This window comes from Rhea americana, unplaced genomic scaffold (genome assembly GCF_003343005.1).
Source record: "Rhea americana isolate MKP2758 unplaced genomic scaffold, rheAme1 scaffold_19, whole genome shotgun sequence".
In the NCBI taxonomy this organism is placed as follows: domain Eukaryota; kingdom Metazoa; phylum Chordata; class Aves; order Rheiformes; family Rheidae; genus Rhea; species Rhea americana.
In genome coordinates this window covers 426,139-450,240 of record NW_028186038.1, presented here as the reverse complement: position 1 = coordinate 450,240, position 24,102 = coordinate 426,139, and the positions used below count along the sequence as shown (strand labels likewise).

Genomic DNA, 24,102 nt, shown 5'->3' with positions numbered 1-24,102 from the left:
AAAAAAATGTTTATTGGAAGATATTTTACAAATTTTAATGATGATATCCTATTACTATTGTAGAAGACTTTAAAATGAGTATTATTTTTTCTGATTCCCTCCCTCCCCCCCCCCAATCTTTCTCCTCAAATTAGGACTTGGAGGAACAAAGCCGACTGATAGCTGCTTCCAGCAGATCAAATCAGAGCAGTGCAGAAGGACAATTTGTAGTCCTTAGCAGTAGCCAGTCAGAAGAAAGTGATTTAGGAGAAGATGGAAAGAAGAAGAGGGAATCTGAAGCTTAAGGTTACCTGCTTAATGAAAACTGGAATCATGGATATTATCTGGCCAAATGGCACAGTATCTACAAGAAGCGAAATGCAGGTGGAGGGTCTGTTATATTACATAAAAGATATCCCAATATGTAGACCCCATTATGCCTTGATTTTTCTTTCTTAATTATTTCCATTTTCTCTTCTGTATGCCAGATCAAGCATGGTGATGCTGCCATGTTTACTACAAAATTATAGCTTCTAAAGGCTTCTTTGCAATGTGGAAAAGTGAGGGTTTTTTCCTATTTACCTCGCTGTGCAATTCTTGCAAATCTTGAAGCAAAAGTTAACCTCTCATTGAACTTCAACAGTACACTGAAATTTGTTCTTTACACTGCAGTATGCAGAACACCTTGTTGGAAACAAAAGTGAATATTCAAATAAGATAGCACTAAGCTTTACCTAACCATTTTTGCAACTAACTGTTCTTAGATTTAGAAAGAAAAATCTTTATTAACATCAATGAGATGTGCAGTAGTTCTAGACAGATTTTTTTATACTGCATTCTATGGTACTGCCTTGTGGTTTTTTTGGTGAATATAGTATTGGAAGACTTCTCCAAACAGGGCAAAAAAAAAAAAAAGTGCTTTGTCAAACCTATAAAAGAGCTGAAGAAATATAGTTGCATCTTTCTGCATGAGGAATGTATAAACCATTCCTTATCAAATGGCAAGAATAATGTACGTATTCTTGTAGCACAAGTGCCATGTTCTTGCTTTTCCCCAGTACTTGGTAATAAACTGTAAGCCTTTGAGTTCAGTTTTTGTAAAACATGCCTACAGTTGCAAGAACATCTTAAATGCCATCATTTGGATCTCCTGGATACTTAAATGCCTTGTCACCAGTTCACTACTCTTACTGAAAATGAATTGAGTCTCTTGAGGTCTTTTTATGGAAATGTATTTTGGAAAGAGACTTAAATAGCTCTTAAACTATGCTAATCCTATGTCCTAGAGTCAATCCTGTAAAGCATTTTTTAAAGCAGTATCTGTTTACAGCTCTTAAGCCTGATCTCCATTCTCTATACCCTGTGTAATATTTATTTTATATAGTACTAAATCTGCATTCACCTTTTGATTCAGAACAGGAAAATTGTTTAAAGTAAGAGAAATATTTATTTTTGCACTAATTACTATATATACTAAAATCCAATGGAACAGAAGACATGCCTCTAATAGTGGTATGAAAATAATAGGAAATGTAGAAAGAGAAGAATATACTTATAATCCCAGTTACTTATGTTATAACAAGTATGAGTGCTTTAGAGTCTGTTGAAAGATATTTCAGCATTTTTGGTGTTTACGAACAGACACAATTTTCAGAATATCTCCCATCACCAGTGCTGTTCCAGTCTTTCACAGCTGAGGTTTCTTGGTGCTGGTAATACAGTAAGTGAGGAATCTCAGTATATCTACCTGATATCTGCAGGTGGATAGAGGGGAGCATCTAGACTGTCCTCATGCAAGGGAGTTATCTTGCATAAGCTAAAGAAAGCAGCCTCCTCCTCCACTGTATGCTGGAGAGGCAAATTTCTATGTAGAGATTAACTGTATCTGGCTCCTGTCACAGGAGAGCAAGGGAGGTGTTACCTACCAGCCCAGTCTGCTGCAGGAATAACAGAATTTGCTGCTTTGGGCTGCAAGGACCTCCAGCTCCCTGCTGCTGCAGGAGGAGATTAGAACAGCGTTCTTGGCTGATGTTACCGGCAGTGCAGCATATGGAGAGCCTGAGCAGCCTTGGAAGCAGTCGCAGTACTTCTGCCTTACAAGAGGTAGAAGGGGGGAGACTCAGCTACAAAAAAACTCCAAGTTTTCCTCCTGCATTAGTAGCTCCTACTCCAGTGTATTTTTCATCCCCAGAGAAGTCAGACAATTGCAGAAGTACCTGCTTTTGTCATTGCCTATCCAGGCCAGATGGTATTGGCTTGTGGCGAACCTTGGCCAGCACACTGTCATGTGGACCATGCAGTTTGTTTGTTATCTAAGTGGCGTTTTTATTTCATATGTAATTTTGCATTCTCATCTCTTGTTCTTAAGAGACTGTTTTTATTCTTGCCAACAAGAATGTAGACAGAGGCAACAAATGCAAATGTTATTTTTCCTCTTCATGCCTGAATCTAGACTTACAAATAGTTGCATGGTAGCCAGATTTTTTCTCCAAGTTGGTCCAGCTTGTTTCTTCCTATTTGTTCTTTTTTTTCTTCTTTTCTTTTTTTTTGTACCTAGCAATATTGCTGTTTTCTATCAGATAATATGACAGCTTAGCTCAAGGTTGTTGGGTCTGTCTTCTTCCAGTACATGCTGTAAATGAAGCAACTTTGAAACAGCACAAGAAGAATCTAAAGTCATTGGTTTCCAGTTTCTAGAATTTAGTCACATAGTTGTCAAAGTAAGAGCAATTAATTTGTTAACCTGTTTGTTTAGCTGCAATATCCACACCTCCATGTGGGAGACAGCTAACAGATTAGCAGTGTCATCACAAAGCATTTCTGCTGTGTAGCCTGTTTTCTCTAAGTATTATTGTATCAGCCTTATTGAAAAATGTCATCTTTTCTTTAAATCTAATATTAATGTTTTAGATACTGATCTGCAAAGATAAGGAGGAAAAGCAGGGGGGAGAAAGGTGGCACCTRAACTTGCTGTGATGTGGGACTTCAGATRTAATAATAGATGATTGGAATTATTTCATTTGCTTTGCTGGCTTTTCAGCTGTGCCATTAAATGTAGTTTTCTAAAACAAGACAGCACAGGAATGAATTGCACGTTATTTGTGTTAGATGACACTCTCCTAGCCATTAAAAAGCAAGGAAATGAATTAAGAAGATGGTTCTTAAGGGAAAGAAAATAGATTGAGATGGATGAATGAACTAGATTTTTTTGACTTGTTTAGGAGAGTGTCTGTGGTGCAAAAYGAGCATAAATATTTAAAAGCATCCAGGAGAGTGATGAAGGCTGCAAGAGCAAATGGCAGGTCAGAAGAGATCAGGAAGTTAAAGTGGAACAGTGCAATGAGTTGGCAGTGGGGCTAGGACTCCTGAGGCTCTCCCTGAAGGGGGGGAGCACTTGGCTTTATGGTCATAACTACCTCAAGGCAAAGAACATCTGAGCTTTTATTCCTGCCCTCCTCCCCAAAGTGAAAAATATTTGGTACTCTTTTTCTCATGAGGTTTGGAAATTCTTCATTGGAAATATATTTTTTTTCCCTTTTCTTGAAATATTTTTTTTTAATTTTAGTATTTTTTGAGAGTATAACTAACTTATTATATAAACATCTAATGGCCTCCTGGGAGCTACTGTGGTGGAATTTCCCCAGAGTGTTTTACTGTTGTAAGTAAATTACTAATTAGTGTCCTCTCCTATATTTTTTTTCTCCTTTTGGTTATTTCCTGCTGCTTTTTACTTCTAGACCAATCTACAAAGCCCTGCAGTTGAAGTTTAGTTTTGCCTCCTTCAGAATTTAACATAGTGATTATTTCAAAAACTTCTGAAAATGTTCTTTCAGGTACCCTGATTTTAAAATGACTTTGCATAGGTACTGAAACAGCAGTCTTGTTTAGGGCTAAATTTTTATGTTGCTAATGGCATCCTAATAGTTACTGCCACTTTTTTTTCCTTAGATAAGAGCATATTAAGTTTGTGGCACTATGTAGATATACACACTATAGACCACAGCAAATTTTTACATCAGTTGTTGCAAGCTGCATTCATTCTCTATGAATGTAATAGTGAGAATATCAAAATTTATAGAGGGTGCTTATGGGTATGTATTTTATTTGCATTATAAATAATACCTATACTCTTCTATGGCCATGAATGCATTTTCTTTAAGTCYAACTTGGAGGAAAGTTAGAGAGTCGTACGCAAGTTAGTCCTCAGAACTGGTTACAACTGAGTGGTGTAAACTGATTGTGGCCTATTTCCTTAATCTTTTTAGCTTTGAAACTGTACCAACAAGATAAATATTTAACTATTAAATGGTAAATTATCAGTGAAGTAACGCCCCCYTGCCAATGCAGTGAAATTTCATCATTATATGGATGTAAATCCAGGGCCATCCCTGAAAGAGCTGAAGCTATTTATGAAGATAGACTTTATGGACATTGATATAAAGAGGCAAATTTGGATTTTGCATATCGCTTAAGGTGAATTTTGAAGTACTCGCACAGAATTTAGGAGAGAAGCCAAGGGAAAAAGCGTTGTTGTTACTTATGTCTTGGGTTATTTCAGAGATAACGCACACAGACAAAGCAAACTTGCCTCTGCTGTTTACCTAACACTTAGTGAACTCAGTAAAGAAGCACTGTCTAGTCTAACAACAACTGGTATTTTATACTCTTTCCTTTGCTCTATTTTACAGCATTTCTTGCAAGTCAATTAGTTTCCAAGGCTTTTCTCTCTAACCAAGCACAAAGTTGTTTTTTTTTCTCCTGCCACAGTGATATCCAGTTTAGTAAGACGAGAGTAAGTCAGTGTGCCATTGTGAATTCATTTGTATTCGTAATGAAGTTTATATTGCAAGCCAAGGATTTTGTACAATCTTTCAGGTGATTTTTTTAATAATACAGTGGAGTGGTCACATACTTAAAACGTACTGGACTGGTCATGTTCTAGTGAAGTATAAGTAATTTTTGCAATGTTTGAGACTTGCACATTTTTTTCCTTGAATAGCTGTATTTTAAAAACTTCAAGTGATATACTTACTTTAACATTAATAGTTGTGTTTTAAGCTTGGAAACATTAATAGTAAATATATTATGCCAGGGCTTCAGTCAGCATTTTGTAGGTTAAATAATAAAAACTTAAGTATAGTAACTTTCTGGATATTGATGAAAAAAACATTGCTTTTTTCCTAATACTGATTTCCAAAGAGTACCATTATTGGCATTAGGATGTGTTCCTTTCCATTGAACTAAGTTTAAAATGCAGCTGAATCCCTCTGTTCCCAAAGTATATGTTAATTCTGTTAATTTTATTCTCAGAGGAAGTTATTGTACTTGAGAATGATAGTAACTTATTTTTGCAACAATCAAAGATTGAACATTAAGAGAAGAAAATCCTTACTACCTTAGCTGGCTGTTTTAATGCACATGTTATAGTCACATGACAATGTGTAGCACTCTGTAAAGAAGAGCTACAGTTACAGTAATGGTCAGAATCCATGTGTATAGAAAAGCTATACCAGCACAACCATTAACRTGGGTACTGACACTATTTCACAGGCTTCATAGTTTTCTTTATTAGATGATAGGCATCATGTAAGAAGCAATGGATTATAGCTCCATAACAGTTAAATTTGCATTTTATAAGATTTGTAGATTTTTTTTCTGAGGGTAAAGAGACTTTTGAATTATGTAACTTCAGTGATACAGATGCATGTATAAATGAAAATCTATGCTTACTTGATAATGAAGGAATAAATACTATTAATGCCAAGTATGTTGATGAACAACTTTTTTTTTTAAGATATGGATTCTTCTGTAGTATTTTAAAGAGTATTTTGTGCATCTATGTGCACTATGTAAGTATACAGATTACTAAGCAGTATGCATCTCAGTTATCTACCTGGAAATTTTTCGTGCAAAATGACAATGTAATATCACCTTGTCAGATTAAAGTATCCATTGATGCCATTAGGAAGATTTGTCACCTTGTCGTGCACAGAATCTAAGCATGATTGGAGTGTTTGGCCTCTCAGTTTCTGCAGAAATACTGCAACAGAAATTATTTCATGTAATGAATGTGACAATTTGAGTWGCATATCTATCTTTCTTCTCCCAAACATGACAACAAAATGTAACTACTGCCAGGTAAAGTCTTCCAAAAGGTTAAGCTGAAACTGAGGAGAACTTTCAAAAAACTGCAAATGTGTCTTTGGCTAGTACTGTATTGCTCTAAAATTGAATTTTCAATTTAGAATACAGAGGTGATGAGCCACGTCAATACCTGAGAAGGAAAAGCAGAACAAACGTCTTTCAGACATGCTGCCTTCTTGTTGAAACATCGGTATATCACACTAGTTGCTGTTTTAAGCAAGAGGTTTCTGTGGCTGTTAATCCTATTTCAGTACTTAGATCCCCACTTTCTGCAGGGTGGAGGGGGTACATGATAAGACTTGGTCTTCCTTTATATAGAGGTACAGAGATATGGAGATAAAATCCCGAAAGAGAAAAGGAGCTGCATAAAAGTCTTACCCACTTCAACATTCCCTTCAAAATATAGAAATAATAATTAGGTGCAGTTGAGATTGTAGGTTCCTAAAAAGCTTTCCTGTCCATAGAGATCATATTCCTTGTATAGTATGTAGTCTTTCAAGCAGTTTGGCAGTGGGAGGAAGGTCATAAAGACGGGACAACGGAGATGCAACCGGCCCATGCATTCCCTTATCTTCAGACGGCAAAGATGTTTCAAAGAGCGAGGATTTGCTGTAAGAAAAAAGGTGAGATTGATGAAGTTATTTATTCATTTTTTTGCAACTACTCTGCCAGCTTTTAGAAAACTCTGGTCCAGATTTTGCTGCATATTTGTTCTGTGAACAGACAGATTAAATCAATGTGACTGTTGTTGGACAAGAGGACCTGTCAGGATCTAGCCCTTACACCTCGGCTCATACACTTCTCAGTTATATTCATAATTGTAGCCAGCTAAATCAAAAGATTTTATTTCTGTCAAGTTGCTTAAATGTATGCTAATGCAAGTTTAAAAAACAGAGCTTGGTGAAGGTACTTTAATGCCAAAAAATTGCCACTTGTTTTGTGTCAGTCTAAAGAAGCTAAAAAAGTAGAATTTTAACTTCCTACCTTTTGATCTTTGTACAAACAAAGAATTAAATCTCAACTACAGTTAAAATGCTTAATTAGAAATAGTAATTTATTCTGTTTGTTAAAGATTTTTCCACCTGTGGCAGGGAAAAAGCTTTTCTCTTTTAATCATGAGTACATAAGCTTTTTATATATTTCCCTTGAAAGGGCGCATGTTGTCTACATTGTAATTAAATAGTCATCAAGTGCTCTAAATTGTGCAATTACTGCTTATCAGAAATCTGAAAAAGACTTGCTTTAAATGTTGCAAGGACTGGTTCATGTTTAAGCGGTATCTTATTGTCAAAGCATACCTTTCAGCCTAATAAGGGCTGAGAAAAAGAACAGTCTTAAATTTAAAAAATACATATGTATATTGTTGCATCAACAGCAAAGAAGTCTCAGTTTCTCATTTCRGTTATCTAAACATCACATTACTTACTTAAAATTGAATTGATTTCTGGCCAGAGTTCCTGTTCTTTGAGAACTGCTTCTAGCTTCCAGCAGATATTAACATGATCAACGTAATCTAACATTATTCGCACTACTTTCCCAGACAGATGCTTCAGCCATGACAAGGTGATCACTTCACAGAACTGATAGAAACAAAACATTTAATAGAATAATAGTCAATATTCTCGTAAATGACTTATTCCTCTTCAGGACAAGAGCAGGTAAATTATTTCAGCAGAAAGCCAGAAAGAACTAGTGCCCTGTCAGTTAGGGGAGCTTTAGGTTGTCACACTTTGTTAAACCTCACTAGTAGAATATTGAGATCTAGTTATTTTGTACTATATATATATGTATATAAAAAAAACCCGAGTAATTAGCTGAGCGCTTCTTTTTAAGCATTTAGTCTTCCATCATAGAATTTGAAATCCCCACTCAGGAATTTTAAACAGCACCAGAGAAGACCTCTTTACAAGGTGTCCCAGCGTGCTGAGGGACAGCTGCCAGCCCTGTGTGTGCCACACACCATTACCTTCAGGTTAAGGAGAGTTTATTAGTTTCAAGTGGACTTTACAGTTCACAGGACAATAACACTGACAGGTGCCTCTAGGAATCTGATCAATCCAAGTTTGTTAACTTCTGGTCAGCATTTGTCATGCCAGGTTCAGGGAGTCCTTGCAATGCACTTTCAGCATTAAGAAAATGATACAAGATGACCCAGCAAGCTAGCATGCAAGTACCTGCTTTCACAGTGTGGGTAAGACTGCCATGGACAGCCAATTTTGTAGTGTTTGCACATTGCTCACTATATTTTCACCATTGAAAAATATTAGTTATGATGATTTGCTATCACGAACCAGACCTTATGGTGACACCTGTTTAATTTTAAAGCTTTGACTATTCCTCTATTTATATTTAAACTGCCTCACAGTTTCAAAACTTCTTTTCCTGACGGAATACATTAACAAGTACTTTTCCTCTTAGTTTTAAGGATACTGCCAGTAAAACAACATATGAAGCATTCTGTTATACTTACCATTGTATCTTTGATAACAGTAGAAGTCCATCCATCAGTCACGTACTGGGAATGGGAGCTGTTTCCCCGAGGGCAATCAAAGCAGCGGTGTACATCATACCCATAATTCATCAGCATTCTTAACATGACTTCATCTTTCAGTGCATACTGTAGCGCTGATGGAAAATGTGTTGTATTCACTCTGCAGAAATAATTGACATTAGCCCCATGCCGGAGCAGTAGATTCATTAACTCATAGTTGCCCATTCTCAAGGCTATTTGGAGACAGTTGATGGGATCTTGGTTTGGCAGGGCTCCAGCATTCAACAGTAACTGTGTTGAACAGATATCTCCATTTGAAACAGCAAAGTACAATGCTGATTTCCTGTGATCATCATAGCCTTTGCGAACTCTTTGATCCAGCATAAAATTGGCATCAAACCCAGATTTGAGGAGAAACTCAAGGCACTGAGGATGTGCTCCAGCTGCAGCTGAATGAACTGGACTTATCCCACTTTCTTTAATGGCATCAAAATTAGTAACTGGAACTAAGTTCTTTAAGGCTCTGAAGAAGAAAAGAAGAAGAAAATGGAGATTTTGAGAATCTTAAATATAGTGGTTCATTTAGATCAGTTGTTGAACTCCATATTGCTGGGGTTCAGAATTCATCATGACTGTCTTAATCTACTAAATCAATAGCATGACATGCTATACTTCTTTCTGCATTAATGTCAATTTTTAACAATTAAACAGATGGCCAGCAACAACTTCACACTTATTACACATTAAATATTTAAAATGCCTCCAATTATATTGTCATTCATCAACATTCCCATTCCTACCTGCAATCATTATTATTCTTACTGAGTATAGACTTTTCTTGAATGATGAGAACACTGTGCATTCGTGTAACCTTAAGGGATTCTTAAGCGTGATGTAACTTTTCTAGTAGTGAAAGATTTGTTTCTCACTGATTCTTTCTGATTTTAACATAAATGTCTTTCAGTGACTTTCCCATTGTTAAAATGGGGATAATCCTTACCCTCAAGTTTATTTGATGATTTAGTATGTCTGCCTTCCTATGGCAAAGTGGAGAGGAGCACATCCTGAAGAAAATAAGGATGTCCCAAGCACCTGAACATCAGGTCTGGGTAATAGTATTTCCCAATTTCTCACAAATAATTTTATAGGAATCAGCAAGGTCATCTTAAAACAAATTACAACTTGACTGGTCCCTTGCATTCAGACCCAGAAAACTCCTCTTTCCGTGGTTAAAAAGAATTACTTCTACAAAACTACAACTGCTGTCTGCTTTGAGTAATGCAAAGTTAGCAAAATGAATACTTTTGTTGTCACTATTACTTAATTTTCAAATAAATTAACTCACAGAAAGTGTCCTCTATATGCAGCTCTATGAATTGGCAAATGGCCTGAGTGCTTTGGTACATTAGCATCAGCCCCATGTTCTAGTAAAAGGTTCAGTGAATCTGGATTTCCTCCTCCTGCTGCTTCAAATAATACAGAAGCACAATCCATTGCCTGTGAAAGAACATCAGCACCTGGAGAAAAACATGAAGCGTTTTCACAGGTGTCACTGTAAATATCGAGCAGCAAATAATATCTATCACCCCTCCAGTGACAAGGACTTGTGAATTCTATTTTTCACCAAATAAAACCAGTATGGGCACAAGCACGTGTGTTGGATCCTTGATATTACATGTGCTTATGTAATCCTGAGAATGAAAAGGTCCAAACTGCTTTGTGTACAATCACACAATAAGACTTAATGCTATAATAAGGCATGTGAGGGGTTTACTACTTATTCGTACAAGCAATTCTTTTGTCTTACATACATACATACAATGCACTTCTGTTCTTATTTACAGTTATATWTGTTTGATCTTTGTAAAGATGAAATACATGAATAAATGTAAGAGGGATGATATTCATTCCATACAGGAATATGTGAAAGTTACGTACTAGAAGAGAAATAAATTTCTTTCTTAAAAAAAAAAAAAATCTCTAAAGATTTGCAACAGGAAGATATGTCCTATCACCAGGGAAGAGAACTAGTATCGAAACAGTTCCTACATCCCAGTTGCAGCACTCCTGTGCCAACATATATACACATATTAATAGTTTAATGACTATTTGCTGTTTTGTTTGAATAGTACTGCAGTGTTTATTATACCTTAGCTACATCATAACAATCCTCTTGTTGCAGACAGCATTTCCTTTAGTAATGAATGTTATTTCTGYTGTATAGAGAAGGCATGTCTTACAATAATCGGTTCCATACGCACAGCTTTTGAAAGATTAATAAAAATGTATGTATGTAAATAAAATAACTACTTCAGAGGTAATATGTTCTATAATATGAAATTTAGATACAAAGAATTCTTTGGAGAAAAAAAAGACATTCATCTATGCAATTTAGGAGTTAAATACTTCAAATAAATTACGATGCCAGCAATCATACAAAAAAAATGCAAACAAAAGATTCTGTAATGTATCAGATTTGCTTACAGTTTTGTAAAGCATACATTGGTGACTTAGTAGTCTTTGCTATAAAAAAAAAAATCTCTAAAACTGTATTTTGTAATATCTATCAACATCTGAGAGACTGCACACTTACTTAATATCATAGTCCTTAAATTTCCTTTCAGTTCAGGAATGCAAAGTTTTACAGGTTGGTAAGCTAACACTTTTTGGCCTTTAYAGCTAGAAAGAGTTCCCCCTTTTGTTTGTCCTGTTTTGGATTTAAACATTTCATTACTGAAACGTGGCTATACAMTTTCTACTAGTATGAAGAACCACACTGAAGGATCTTCTAGAAAGTGCACAATTCTAAAAGAACCTACTGAGCTGTAAAACATTCTGTGTAGAAGTCTCACCTTTTCGCAGTAAAAGCTCCATAATTTCTGTTTGTCCAGTCTGTGCAGCCAGTGCTAGAGGTGTGAGCCCATATCCACTGCGAGGATCGGGATCTGCTCCAGAACAAAGCAGAAGCTTCACCAGATCCTTTCTGCCTAGTCTGGCTGCCTCATGTAAAGCAGTCCTCTTGTGGACACACTGCAAATTCACTTTTGCACCAAACCTTATCAACAAGGAGGCAATCTCATATGAATCGTGTTTAATTGCTGTAAGAGAGTAAGTAAGTGAAGTATTAGCCAGGATGTTATTCAACACTATTGTATGCACTCTAATTTCTATTTTGTGGCAGTCCAGGAAAGCTCATGCTATTCCCTGAAGTGCTATTTATACATTGAGAAATGTTACACTACACTGAAGATTTTAACTTATCATCAAGTCTGTTGTTTCTGGCATAATATTAATTATACAAATTAATAATTTTATGGTAATCTCCCCCCTTTTTGTTTTTCMTTTTTTTTTCTTTTCTTTTTTSTTTTCTTTTTTTCTCTCTCTGTAATCTGCTGCAGCTGACAGAAGTTCTTCTCCATCCTGGAAATCATATAYAGGACCTTGGAGTGGTCAGGAGCTGGCCTGCCCAGGGAGCTATATACAACCTTCATAAGCAGTTACTGTAATACAAAACAAAGCTTAAAATGATTTTGTCATGTGCTTTCTTATCTTAATAAGTGTAATCTATTAAGATAGTAAGAATTTTAGAAGAGTCAGTTGTACTGGCTGAAGAGATCTCCAGCAAATGTAATGAATAGGCAACATCCCCTTCTCCTTTTCAGTCATCTCCGAGGCTGSGCAGGGTCTAGAACAGCCAGTGCCATTTACTGAGGCAGATTAGATAGAGAAGCCTCCTGTGACACAGCTGCTTCAAATAAGATTATAGTATGCTGTCAACTCGATGGTTCATTATCTGTAGCCTACATGGCTGCTTTATATATATGGCATACATCCCTTTCTGGGGGGGGGGGGGTGCATTTTTGTGTAGTGTACTTTAAGACCACCTAGGATTTCTCTGCATTTTTGAAGCAGGTGACCCTGATGGGAAGGATGGGCTGGGGGGTCCTACAGAAGGTTGCTTGKTTTTTTTTCCCCCTCATTTTTCGATCCTTGTTTCAGACCTGAAGAGTGACAGCCCAAAGAAGCAGGAGGATCTTACTATCAGGCACAACTGGGTAAATGATGCCAAAGAAAGCASAGGAAGATAGCCTAGCACTTCATGGTGAAAGTTATTTGATTATTTGAGACGAAGGATACATGTTCAACCTGAACCTCTTTGCAACTGGAAATCGAGTGTCAGCTGGTGCTCCTTGCTTTGGAACAAACCTAGGAAAGGCTTAAAAAAAAAAGAGAGAGAGAGAGAGAGAGAGAGAGAGAGAGAGAGAGAGAGAGAGAGAGAGAGAGAGAGAGAGAAAAGAAAAGAAAAAAATCTCCCCAAACTCTCCGTTTACCAAACTTGAATAGATCAATAGGGGCAATACTTTTTAATAAGTAACTCTAAGAATCTTGCGGTAACAGTCACTAACTTGGAATGTCAGCTCATTTAAAGCCCTATCATCTTCTGGGAAGAAAAACAGACAATGAGAGAGAGATTCAGATTTTTTGTTTGTTTCCTAACAGTTTCTGCTTCTAAAATACTTTAGATTTTGAACAAGTCAAACGTGTCAAATTGAAACCTACAATGTCTTATTTTAAAATCTCATCTCATTTCCCCTCCTCCTCCAAGTAAGGTATTTAKTTACCTGTAACTAAAGGAGAATCTCCTTCCTCATTCTTAACATTGGGATTGCAGCCATTGAGCAGGAGAAAGTGGACGTTATCTACAAAGCAATTTCTCACTGCTATGAAAAGAGGCGTTTCGCCTTTTAGAGTGGTCTGTTCCCATGTAATGGCATTGGAGGCTGGAATACAGAAAAGCAGAACACATTTGAAGCTGAATTATTCATCAGACCTGTAAAGCTTTTTGGTGGAAAAACAGAGGGACTCCCTACCTTTCAAAGTTATTTCTAGAATATTCTTATTTAGCTGTGCTGCAGCTTCATGCACAGGAAGCCAGCCTTGCTGATCTGCTTCTTCAAAAGCAGAACTGTGCTTCACCAGCTTCTTCAAGGCCTCCTCTTGGCCTGTCATATGTTGAGAAACACTCATCAAATTACTCATCACAAACAAAATTCAGGGCAACTGAAATATTTGAGTGCTATTTATCCCATCAATATAACAGATATATAACTGATATAACAACTTATCTTGCCAAAGCAATTTTTGATCATAGGGTGGTTTTATGAATGGAACAATCAGTGATTTACATCGACCCCCCAGAACATTCTGAATTACACACTGAAATTATTTATTTATAATTAACATGATTAAATAAATTTAAACTGCAACCCTCTCAAGAGAGCACTGCATGACACTTTATATACTAAAACAACTGTCCTGTTGAATCTGTGGAAGAAGAATTAGGTTGCAAATGTAAAATGATGCTGATTTAACTGGSTAACATGTATTTCATTATCTCTGCTTTTACTAAAAACCCTGCTGGAACTTTAATCAACACAARTGATCAAGTCTTCAATTTTACATCTCAGAGACAGTTAATAGACAAATTCTGCAAATGCTGCCCTACATTCAACTTCTGTAATTAAAGGAAAAAATATTGCTTGTTTAGTTGCTCAGCTCTAGATTCACTGAAAGAATTAAACACACATTCCCAACGTGGAATGCAGGACTCTGCATTAAACATGCTACCTGCATGGGGAGAATTACTCACTTGTTAGTGAGATCTAATTTGTCAGCAGGCTGAGAAGGAAGATGCCTAGAGCTACTAGGAAGTTGCCCTAAGGGTTACTAAGGGTTCCTCTGTCTGATATGCTTAGACCTCCTTGCAGGCCAAATTGCCTGACTTAAGGTACAAGAAAATATTTGTCCAACARTAAATAGCACCCCCAAAGGAGACAGCGAGACTAAGGCAGCACCACCACCGCTCAACTTTTATGCAAGTCTAATTAGTAGACGGCTTCCCCCAGAGCTGAAAGAACTGTGCTCCTGCTACAGCCTGGGACAGTGCTCAGCCACCAAACAGAACTTTTTCAGGACMAAGTTCAGGACTTTGTTCCATTTGTCCCTCAAATTAAAGCTTTTTCAAAGAGTTCAGGCCTTCTCAGTCAGTGGGAGGGCACAATAAGCAGCAAAATTTCATATGGCTAGAAAGCCCATTTCAGTAAAGGCCTGGGTTCTGCTCCTGGTTTTTTAACCCATTATTTCTGACAGAAGCCAGTCTGTCTTGCTAGGAGAAAGCTGTAACTATAGAATAAGAGGACCGACCGCTCTTCGTATCTGCTGCTGAAGTTTTCCTTCATAYAGATGAAAGGCCAGACATAAAAAAAAATAATTAGCGTTTAGGCACGTTCTCCTTAGGGCACTGAGCTAGAATCTGCTTTTCCAGAGGAGACCTGTGCTCTTGATTCTAGCTTCGCTAAATACCTCTGTGACTTCTTACTATGATGTATGTAAGAACTGAACTGAAGGTTTGCCACTGACAGATCACTGTCCTAACAACTGTCCTAGTTATTTTCATTTCTTAGTTTCTCTGTGACTGAATATATTAAATTGATGCTTATACCACAGAAAAAGTGGAAGCATCAAGAGGACAGCAGACTAAAAGCATCCCATACAGAAATACACTGAAGTCTGATATCTGAGGAATAGTTCTGGAACACTTTTCAGGAAAAGAAGGGATTTACATCTGGGTAACTCAAAGTGACAAATACAGCACTGATTGATTGGGAGCCTTACCATACTGCTGTTTATTGTATAATATATATATATATATATATATAAAAAAAATATAAAAATATATATATTTTTTTAAATTATTTTACTATGTAATAAGCTAGCTTCTGTGTGTCCCATTTTTACTTGCCTAACTCTCCCCAGGACTATATAAAGAAATAGGCAGTAACTCAGGTGACGAGACATCTAAAATGCAGGCACTGCTCAACAGTGCGATACCTAGTGATTCCTAATGAGAATAGGCTTAATACAGTGCATTTATACTTAACTGTCCGAATAGCTGTAATTATCTTTCCACGTTCTTTGCTTGCAACAAATTGGAAACTGCATAAAACAGAACAAAAATAAAGTGCTGTAATTAATAAGAGGTTCATGATTCAATTATACCTTAGTTTAAATATTCAACAGTCTATAATACACGTTACACTTTCTTGTACAGCAATAAAATATACAATTGWGCAATACAAGTCAAAGGAAAATGAGGTTCCTATATGCATACAGTAACATCACAAAAATGTCCAAAATAGAAGTAAAAACTCATTACCTCTCATTCTCTGCTACATCCGCACTTGTTTCTTTTTTATGCATATCTTGTAAACTGTCTTGAATAGCATGCTGGGTAGGGATTTCATCACAGTCATCATCGAACATATATGTAGAATTATACATGGCAAATCAGCACAATTTGAATCACCTTTAGTGGGAAAACACCTCTTTTTTTTTTCCACAATGTTAAATCTTCTGGTTAAATCTGGAGTAATAGAAACAGCAACTGCTGTTTAAGTATCAAGAGAAAGCAAGCATAGTTTAAAATAAATGGTTCACCATTTCTCCATCACAAGCCCTTCCTTCCCCCAGCACTGCTAAGACAGCTGTTCTTGATATTGGAGTTATTCTATTCCTATAMCATGTGCTAACTTTTATCTCTATTCCACAGACTTAACATTTAGATTAACTGCTTTTTCCACAATTGTGTTCTAGATGTTTCCATAGTAGGAAAACAGATGTGCAGTCAAATTTTGGAGTGTTTTCTTAGTTTGTTCAAACAGGTTCTGGTAGTGAAGGGCAGGTGAAGAACAGAGTTTTTTTAAAACAACTCTTTCAACAAAGATATAATTAGGGCCACACTTTATAATCAGGAGAGTATTGTAGATTTGTGCTAACATTATGTGCTTCRGTCTTCCAAGTGAAACAACATGAAACTGCAGACTTGAAAAAAGACTAAGTCTTACCACGTTATATGCATCTTCTGCATCCATTCGTAACATATAAACTTGTAATTGTGCATTCTTCAACAATGCATGCCTGCGGGTATTTTTTTTTTTTTTTAATAGCTGTGTGGGATAGATCCAAACTACTGCAACAATATGTATCCAAACAAATGCAGAAGTAAAAAATGCTGGTGTAAGCACAACAGATTTTACTAAAAACAAACAAATAAGACCCCAAAATCCTAAGAGTAGCTTTAGTGAAAAACTGTTTGTCAAGTTGGAAGGGTTAAATTAATTAAAATTTTTCTTATCCTTTTAAGATTATAATGCAAACATTGGAGCATAAGAATAAATCATTTTGATACTATTTAAGTGTGCAGTTTAGAAAGTTTCCTAAACAATTCTTAATGATCAAATCTAATCATTAAAAATTGTGTGTGCAAAATGTACTTTTACATGCACAATCTATCACACTCTTCCTTTGTATATTCAGGACCCATTATTGTAGATTAAAATCAAAGATATTGTTAGACTCAAACCACTTGTCCATTTTTACCTCATCAAAACTTTGACTTTTTTTCTTTCAAAAGAGTTGATCTGAAAATAACAAAACAAAACCACCACCCAAAACAGGGCAAAATAAAATTAAACAAAGTCTAAAAGTAAAAAAGAATAAATAAATTAGCAAAATGAATAAGCATAGAAAAACAAAAGAAGTTGTCACTGAAACACTTAGTCTGGTATAATTCTAGATACGTCTTAAAAATTGAGCAGCARTAATTCATAAAATACTTGCACCATTTAATTCGCTACCTGATCCACCTAATCTGCAGTTGCAAGGCCTCRCTCTTAAACTGTCCTTACAGCAGAAGAGAAATAGATTAACAACATACATCAACAAATAACGGTTAAAATTTGATTAGACCTATAGTACAGTCAGTATATAAACATTTTAAATCTGGATTTTGTTTTTAGGAAGATTACTAATTTTCCTATGAATTGAGAAAATGTATAGTCTCTCCTCACCTTCTGAAGCAGCGAAGACCTCGCACTTTGATGAAGTGATTATTAAGTTGAAAGTGATATTTTCAGGATTGAAAGTGATCTCAGCAGAGTCTATGTCCATTAATAGCTCACTATAAATACCCGATCATAAGATACTCTGGGACTTTCTCCATGTTACTTTCATACAGGTTAGTTATGTTTGATAATCTGACCTGACAAATAGTGTCCGCAAAAAAAAAAGAATTAAAAGTTCAGTTTCTTGGTAAAATAATCCAGTTGAAATATTTGGAAAGAGAATTTAAGATCTATAAGAGCAACAATTACATTAACGGAGAGAGAATTCACTAGTGCTTTATTCTCATAAGAGAATAAAGTAAAGAAGCCATCATTAGTAGCTTGCTTAAAGAGTAAGACCTTGTATAAAGAAAACAATAAAAACTATAAAAGCAAATACAGACAAGCAATCAAGAGAAGAGTCTTATTTAAAGAAAAATAAAATACKACTTCCTCATTGTCTAATTACAATTTTCATATTAATATAAATAGAAGAGCAAACTACAGATAAACATACAGGACAAAACACAGTTTCAGAAAGAAAAAAAGACCTGTGCTTTAAACTCTCCTAGGTGTAATGTACAACAAGCAGGGAAATAGAGCAAGGCTTCCATGTGCTTTAACTCCTTTTGTGGCAGCCTGTATTAATTTACTCCTACCTTATTTCGTCAAGAGGTCTTTACAAAACAATGATGGCTGGGTCTGACTGGAAGGTGGAAATGGCTCTTTGATAGAGGAGATTTAAGGAGAACATTTGAGTAAGTTTTGGGGCTTCTTAAAAAGCACAGAATCAGTGAAGGAACTGAAACTGGACTGCCTCTGTGGAGCAACACGGAAGTAGACAACATTTTATGGCAAGTTTCCATAAAGGAGATTTTATCATTTCTTCATGGAAACTATCTGGGAAAAAAAAACTTACAAAATCTGTACAGCAAATTAAATCCTGAAAAGATGAATATGCTGAGCAAACAGACAGTTGGAAGTACTTTCTATAGATAGTTAAAACAACATCTAATACATTCACTGTTGCTTTGACAGACTACAGGTTATATATGAAAAATCCCCAAAGTTACTATCTACTAGTTTTCCACTCACATGATTCATGACACTAATTCTTCAAAAACTAATTAATTGTAATGTTCCTCACAGAGAGTCTAGACAATTCTCATTTTCCAATAACATGTATTTTGTGATATTCAAGTAATACATAAAATTGATGTTTACATATTAATAATGTTACAAAAGGCTAAAATTCTAGCTGTATTTTTTATACACTGTAAAGGTGCTAATCTTGAGGCAAATAATTGGGGAAAGGCAAAAYATTGGGGATCAGAAAATATACGCATGCCTTTTTTTTATATATACAAAAAGCATGTCAAGATGCTTCTTTGACACAGTGTGCTACACTTCCTCTGTAAGGAAATGAAAAGAAAGGCATCTTGTGAAATTTGTATCTGAACTGTCCAAAGTCAGTCGTCCAGCTGGCAGAGCAATGCAACACCTCGCTTGATCCAGTGCTGGACTGGTTTATCCGTATCAAGAGTTAAGGCAATAACAAAGTTAGTAGAATGTCCGGTAGTAGATAAGACTCCTTTACGCTCGCTTGTCTTGTAGAGCGGGCAAACATACGCATTCGATTTCTTTATGTCTGATTTTGCAGCTTTGAAAGAAAATAGAACAATATATTATTTACTGCAGCTATTTTAAATGATAGRAGCCTAATCTACATACAGATACTATGTATTTACAGTAATATCCTTAAGGATAAATAAAAATGAAGAATTGTTTCATGTGTAACATAACAAAATTACCTTTTTTAAAAAAAAAAAACATAACAACCTACATTTAAATAAGCTAACAAACTTAAAGAGAGTAACTAAACTACAGTTCGTTTCCAGGACTCAATACCAATATGTGATTTTATCAGCTTCATAATCATTCAGAGACATATTCAAATCTGAACAGTTATATAATTAGTGATTTCCTTTAACATAAGGGTTACAGTTTATAGCTTTTAACAATTCCACGGAAATTCTGATCCAGCAGCCACAGAACCTTACTACAATCAAAGTCACCCAAGAGGTAAGGACACAACTCCACAGGAAATTTCCATATGCCTAGACTATTCACATGCAACTTGCAAAGTGTTAAATCATGCATGTATGAAAACAAATCCATTCAGCATCAACAGAAGGCAAAGGCAGAAAAAGTGAAAGACTAGCTATTAGTTTGTTACATATATGTTGCAACAGTTACAGTAGGGAGCCCTGTTTAAATGATTAAATAAAAATCAGGGATTTACTGCTCCTGATCAAAGAAAACAAGAATTATAGAAAGTATTTACTGGCATCATAGGCAATGAGCAGCAACAAAAAAACTAAGGAAACCCTGTTAAATCATGTGACGTAAAACCCTGAGCACCTGTAAGCTGATTCAAAATTCTCAACTCTAGTAGAGCGAGGAATTCAAACACCACGTGCCTCCTCCACCAAAATTAACTTTTGTTTTGAGAAAGACTGAGAAGCAACTAAACTTACTTAAAATATTCGTCTAACTACTCCTTTTGTCAAATGTGTAACTATAAATTTCTGCACACAGAGAGGAACAGGCCTCCTGCTCAGATTAAGTACGAAGTCAAACTAGCAAGTATAATTTTTAACGCAGAAGTCAAGTGCATGTGAATTCTGTGCACATTTGGGTACTTTTGTGAGGGGAAGGAGGACTGGTCTTCTGCAATAGCAGAATTCAATGTTGAAATTTSTTATTGAATAGCACGCAATTCAGAGCGATTTTACTTACTTGGTTTTATCCAGATGATTGGCATCACATCAAAGAGCAATTTGGGATACTGTTCAGCTAACATTCCTCTGGTGAGAGAAAGCAACAAAGCAGTTATTTTTGGCTTGGTGTTAAACTGAGCCAAGAAAAAAAAAAAGAAAAAAGAAGAATGTGTTTAAAGGTAAATAAATGTCTTTTTCTCCATTTTTTTCGTAACTGAAATAAGATTGCATTTTGTATGAAATTACTTTCATCTAGCAATCTAATATTTCCTTGAGGTACTTGTAAGAAAAGCAAAGGAAGTTAAGGTACTACAGTCACAAATGTTCTAGGCTAGGAAAAATCTTTTTCCAACAGTAGATTTGAACTTGTAGTTCCAACATATGAGTGGTTAACCATAGGAATAGGATCATCCTGAGGGAGATCTCAATTTTGTATAAAATTGTTGTTTGGTCAGGAAAGCCAGCAAGAATGACTCTGTCATTCACTGGGTAAAGCATTCAYGTAGGGAATAAAAGGAGAGGAGATCTCACTCTTGATCCAGCCAACATTAGCTTAATTGTAACAAGTAAATCAGAAAAGCTTAAAGCCCCAGGCACCAGAACACTGTCCAGTCACGTGGTGGTGAAAAAGGATCACCTACCCCAAATAAGCAGAAGATGCAARCATGGGAGGGAACAAACCATAGGGCCTATACACTGTCTTTTAATAAAGGAGACAACTACTATACTTCCTTTCTACATGGAAAACTTTTTTTTCCAGCCTAAACTAATAGACAAACAAATTCACAGATAATTCCAGCACGTTTAGAATTTTACTTTTAAGAAAGTATATGATTAATTTAATGCTCTTCTGGCTGCTGTTTTCCATTAGTACTTTAATCAAGGAAAGAAGGTGCACAAAAGTTGAGAAAGAGGTGAGAAGAGAAAGATGTGCCAAAAAGAAACTGTGTGTTGGGGTAGGGGGGGAGAAGAGACAGAGAAGAATTCCAAGTAAGTGATGAAAGAAACACGTAAGGTAATGACCCTTTAAGAGACAAAATTTCCCTTTCCCTTTTTCAAAAGATCCGGTAACAAATATAAGACTTTTTTTTTTTTTTTTTAAAAAAAGAAAAAAAGTTTTTTATTCCAAAATCTAAATAAGCTGTTGTAGGATTAGCCTAACTATGTTCTTACTATACAGTATCTGTTTGTTTAAACTTCTTGGGGGAAAAAAAGAATGCAATCTCTTTTTATGGGAGGAGAAGGGAGGGAAGAGGGCTAAACTTAAAACACAAACAACCTTATCGCATTATTATGAAAACAAAATATACTCTAGAATTAATTTTTCATGTGAACGGCTGAAGGAAAGGTTATTATATACCCAACTGTATCCCTGAAACTTGGCAAATTGATTACTGTCAGTYGACAAAGGTGTGCACAGAACCATACATCAGACAAAAACAACTTTGGTAAGTAAATCAAGGAAACTAACCTCTTGCAAAACCTATCAGTTAGCCCAGGTGTTTGTTAGTACTAGCTGCTCTGCTCACTCATTTTGTTTGCATCACTGGAAAAATACTTTTACCTCAGAAAATTTAATCTTGATATATATATTTTTTTACTCTTGATACTCACCATTCACTTTAAGGTGCCTATATCTTAGGCATTAATCAATGATAGGTACCCTAAAAATGGTGAATAATGGTTGAGCAAACAGCTAAAACACTATAAATCAAATCTTGACTTTATCCTGTGTGACCCAGCGGTAATTTGTATGAGTGCTGTTCATACAGAATAAACACTAGAGAATGGCCTGGCTGGCTAAAGCAAGATGATGCCAGAGCTCTGTAGCTACCTAACAGCTAGGACAGAGAGACTTACTCACAAATCAAAACTTTATCTAAAATTTTATTACATATTTTTAAAAATCTAATGAAAAATTTTAGAAAATTCAAGTTTTCAAATAAAACATTGATTTTTTTGAATAAAAATGGTTATAGAAGAAAAACTGCTCTAGAAATCAAGTCTCTTTAAGATAACTCAGACTGGACACCAAATGATTAAGTGTTTCAGAATTACTGGCTACTTTAAAAATATGTTGGATTTTCTGCTTGAAATCCTTCCACGGCTCATGCTGTCAGACAATTCTATGAGTTTCATTCTGCTGCAGGTTAGCACATTCCAACTTTTCCAGCACAGTAATACTTAAAAGATTCACTGTTTTATTTTCTTACCTTTAGCCCATGGGAAAAAGGAAAGCATTATGAAGGTGTTATTGGAATAATATGAAAAGTAAGACTAAAATCTTTAAACAAATCTTGCRCAAGCACATAAGAAACATTTTAAGGACTGTAGTAAAATACTTTGGTACTGACTTGGCCCTGTCCCAGCGAGCTCCATCTAAAAACAATCCATGGATATAAACTCCATCTTCTGGTGCAGTATCAGAGGTATCCTGAGGAATAACCTACAAGAAATAGTAAGTGCTGCATGTTATCAAACTTTCGTAGTGTTTCCTTTCTGAAGTATTATGCCAATAGCCAATCTTCCGAAGATCATTCCAAAACAAGAATAAAGTAGTAATGATTTCTTTTCAGCACGACTTTTAAACAAAACTGCTAAGATAGCAGTTTTCTATAGGTTTGTTAGTTACCTTTATTGTAGGTTATAAAAAGAAGATTTCAACGACAAACTACCACACAAGTTGTTTTTCTAAGGTCCGAAGACAAAAGTCTTTCAATATATCTCTTTTACAGATGTTTTTCAACATGCCTACTCTACCAAAGAATTAAATGCATGTCTTCAAATTGCAGCAAGTTAGTTGCAAGATGAACTTTCCACTCAGAATTAACTTACTCCATCTCACTGCAATATCAGGACCCAGATTAATGATATATACATTAATAATATATTCATACCTGAAATTCATATCCCAGAAGGTCAATAGGGATCGTGTACTTCCTAGCATAGTTTTGCATAGCTCCAGTTAAAAAAGCTTGAGTAAAATAGAATCCTGACAGCCAAAAAACTGTGGGCTTCCCTAATTCATACCAATTCTGGAAAAAGGAAAATGACATTTTCAGTAATCAAAAAAAGAGACAAAAAAAGAATATCTAGCAATATCTATTATTCCTTTTCCAAATACTCTTTCAACATAAAGAGGAGCAAATTATATAAAAAAGTGGAGTAAGTAACTATTGGCACTGACTCTTGTATCTTACCTGTAAGAATTTCAGCCTTGCTAGAAAATCTAGGATATAGCTGCCTAGTGGTTTTAGGCTTGGGTATGAACGTTTAGCCCAACTCTCAGGAACTTTTCCAACGAGTAGACTGCCACAGAGAGCCTCTAGTTCAGAATCCATAACAACCAATCCTTTAATRGCTTTCTTCAGGTTAATTAATGTGATACGGATAGTTCGTATTAAACTAAAGTAAAAAAAAAATATTAAAAATATGTATTTATAAAATATATATTACAAAAAAAAAAGAATTCTCACAAGCTTTGCTCAAATCAAGCTTTGCATGATTTGTAAGACTCCACATCCTCTCTGGAAAAAATAAAACTGGATTATGGAACTTGTATAGATGGTTTCCACATAACTGCAGAACTAGCCACATTATAAAGTTACAGATTTATGCTCCTATTGTCATCTTCCAGTACGCTTCTTTTTCCCAGCCTAGCAGTACTTCCAAAGTACGATATGGCGGATGGGGGTGTATGTGTGTTCTTTTTAAGATGGCTCAAGTTGAGCATGGAGGACTGTGGAGTTCTGACCTGTATTTCAAA

General features: G+C 35.7%; 3 protein-coding genes across 4 annotated transcripts in view; 1 reads left to right on the top strand and 2 right to left on the bottom strand.

Moving 5' to 3' along the window:
- APPL1 (adaptor protein, phosphotyrosine interacting with PH domain and leucine zipper 1) overlaps positions 1–5,743 on the top strand; it is a 34,793-nt gene extending 29,050 nt beyond the window's left edge. For both annotated transcript variants that reach the window (XM_085302336.1, XM_085302337.1), the window contains exon 22: positions 135–5,743. In XM_085302336.1, coding sequence (XP_085158462.1) covers positions 135–284 — 150 coding nt within the window. In that variant the 3' untranslated portion in view covers positions 285–5,743. The remainder of the gene's footprint in view (positions 1–134) is intronic.
- Positions 5,744–6,538: 795 nt separating this feature from the next.
- ASB14 (ankyrin repeat and SOCS box containing 14) lies at positions 6,539–15,955 on the bottom strand. Its single transcript, XM_085302338.1, has 10 exons — positions 15,831–15,955; positions 15,556–15,610; position 14,029; positions 13,486–13,617; positions 13,237–13,395; positions 11,467–11,712; positions 9,960–10,131; positions 8,594–9,137; positions 7,550–7,703; positions 6,539–6,732 (listed from the first exon to the last, which is right to left on the bottom strand). Exons 1-10 carry the CDS (start codon positions 15,953–15,955, stop codon positions 6,539–6,541), a joined length of 1,782 nt encoding a protein of 593 aa, XP_085158464.1.
- Positions 15,956–18,808: 2,853 nt separating this feature from the next.
- DNAH12 (dynein axonemal heavy chain 12) overlaps positions 18,809–24,102 on the bottom strand; it is a 72,478-nt gene continuing 67,184 nt past the window's right edge. Inside the window, exons 69-73 of the mRNA XM_085302334.1 lie at positions 23,537–23,741; positions 23,234–23,371; positions 22,691–22,782; positions 20,356–20,423; positions 18,809–19,216 (exon numbers count right to left, since the gene is read on the bottom strand). Of these exons, the coding sequence (XP_085158460.1) occupies positions 19,026–19,216; positions 20,356–20,423; positions 22,691–22,782; positions 23,234–23,371; positions 23,537–23,741 (694 nt within the window). The 3' untranslated portion in view covers positions 18,809–19,025. The remainder of the gene's footprint in view (positions 19,217–20,355; positions 20,424–22,690; positions 22,783–23,233; positions 23,372–23,536; positions 23,742–24,102) is intronic.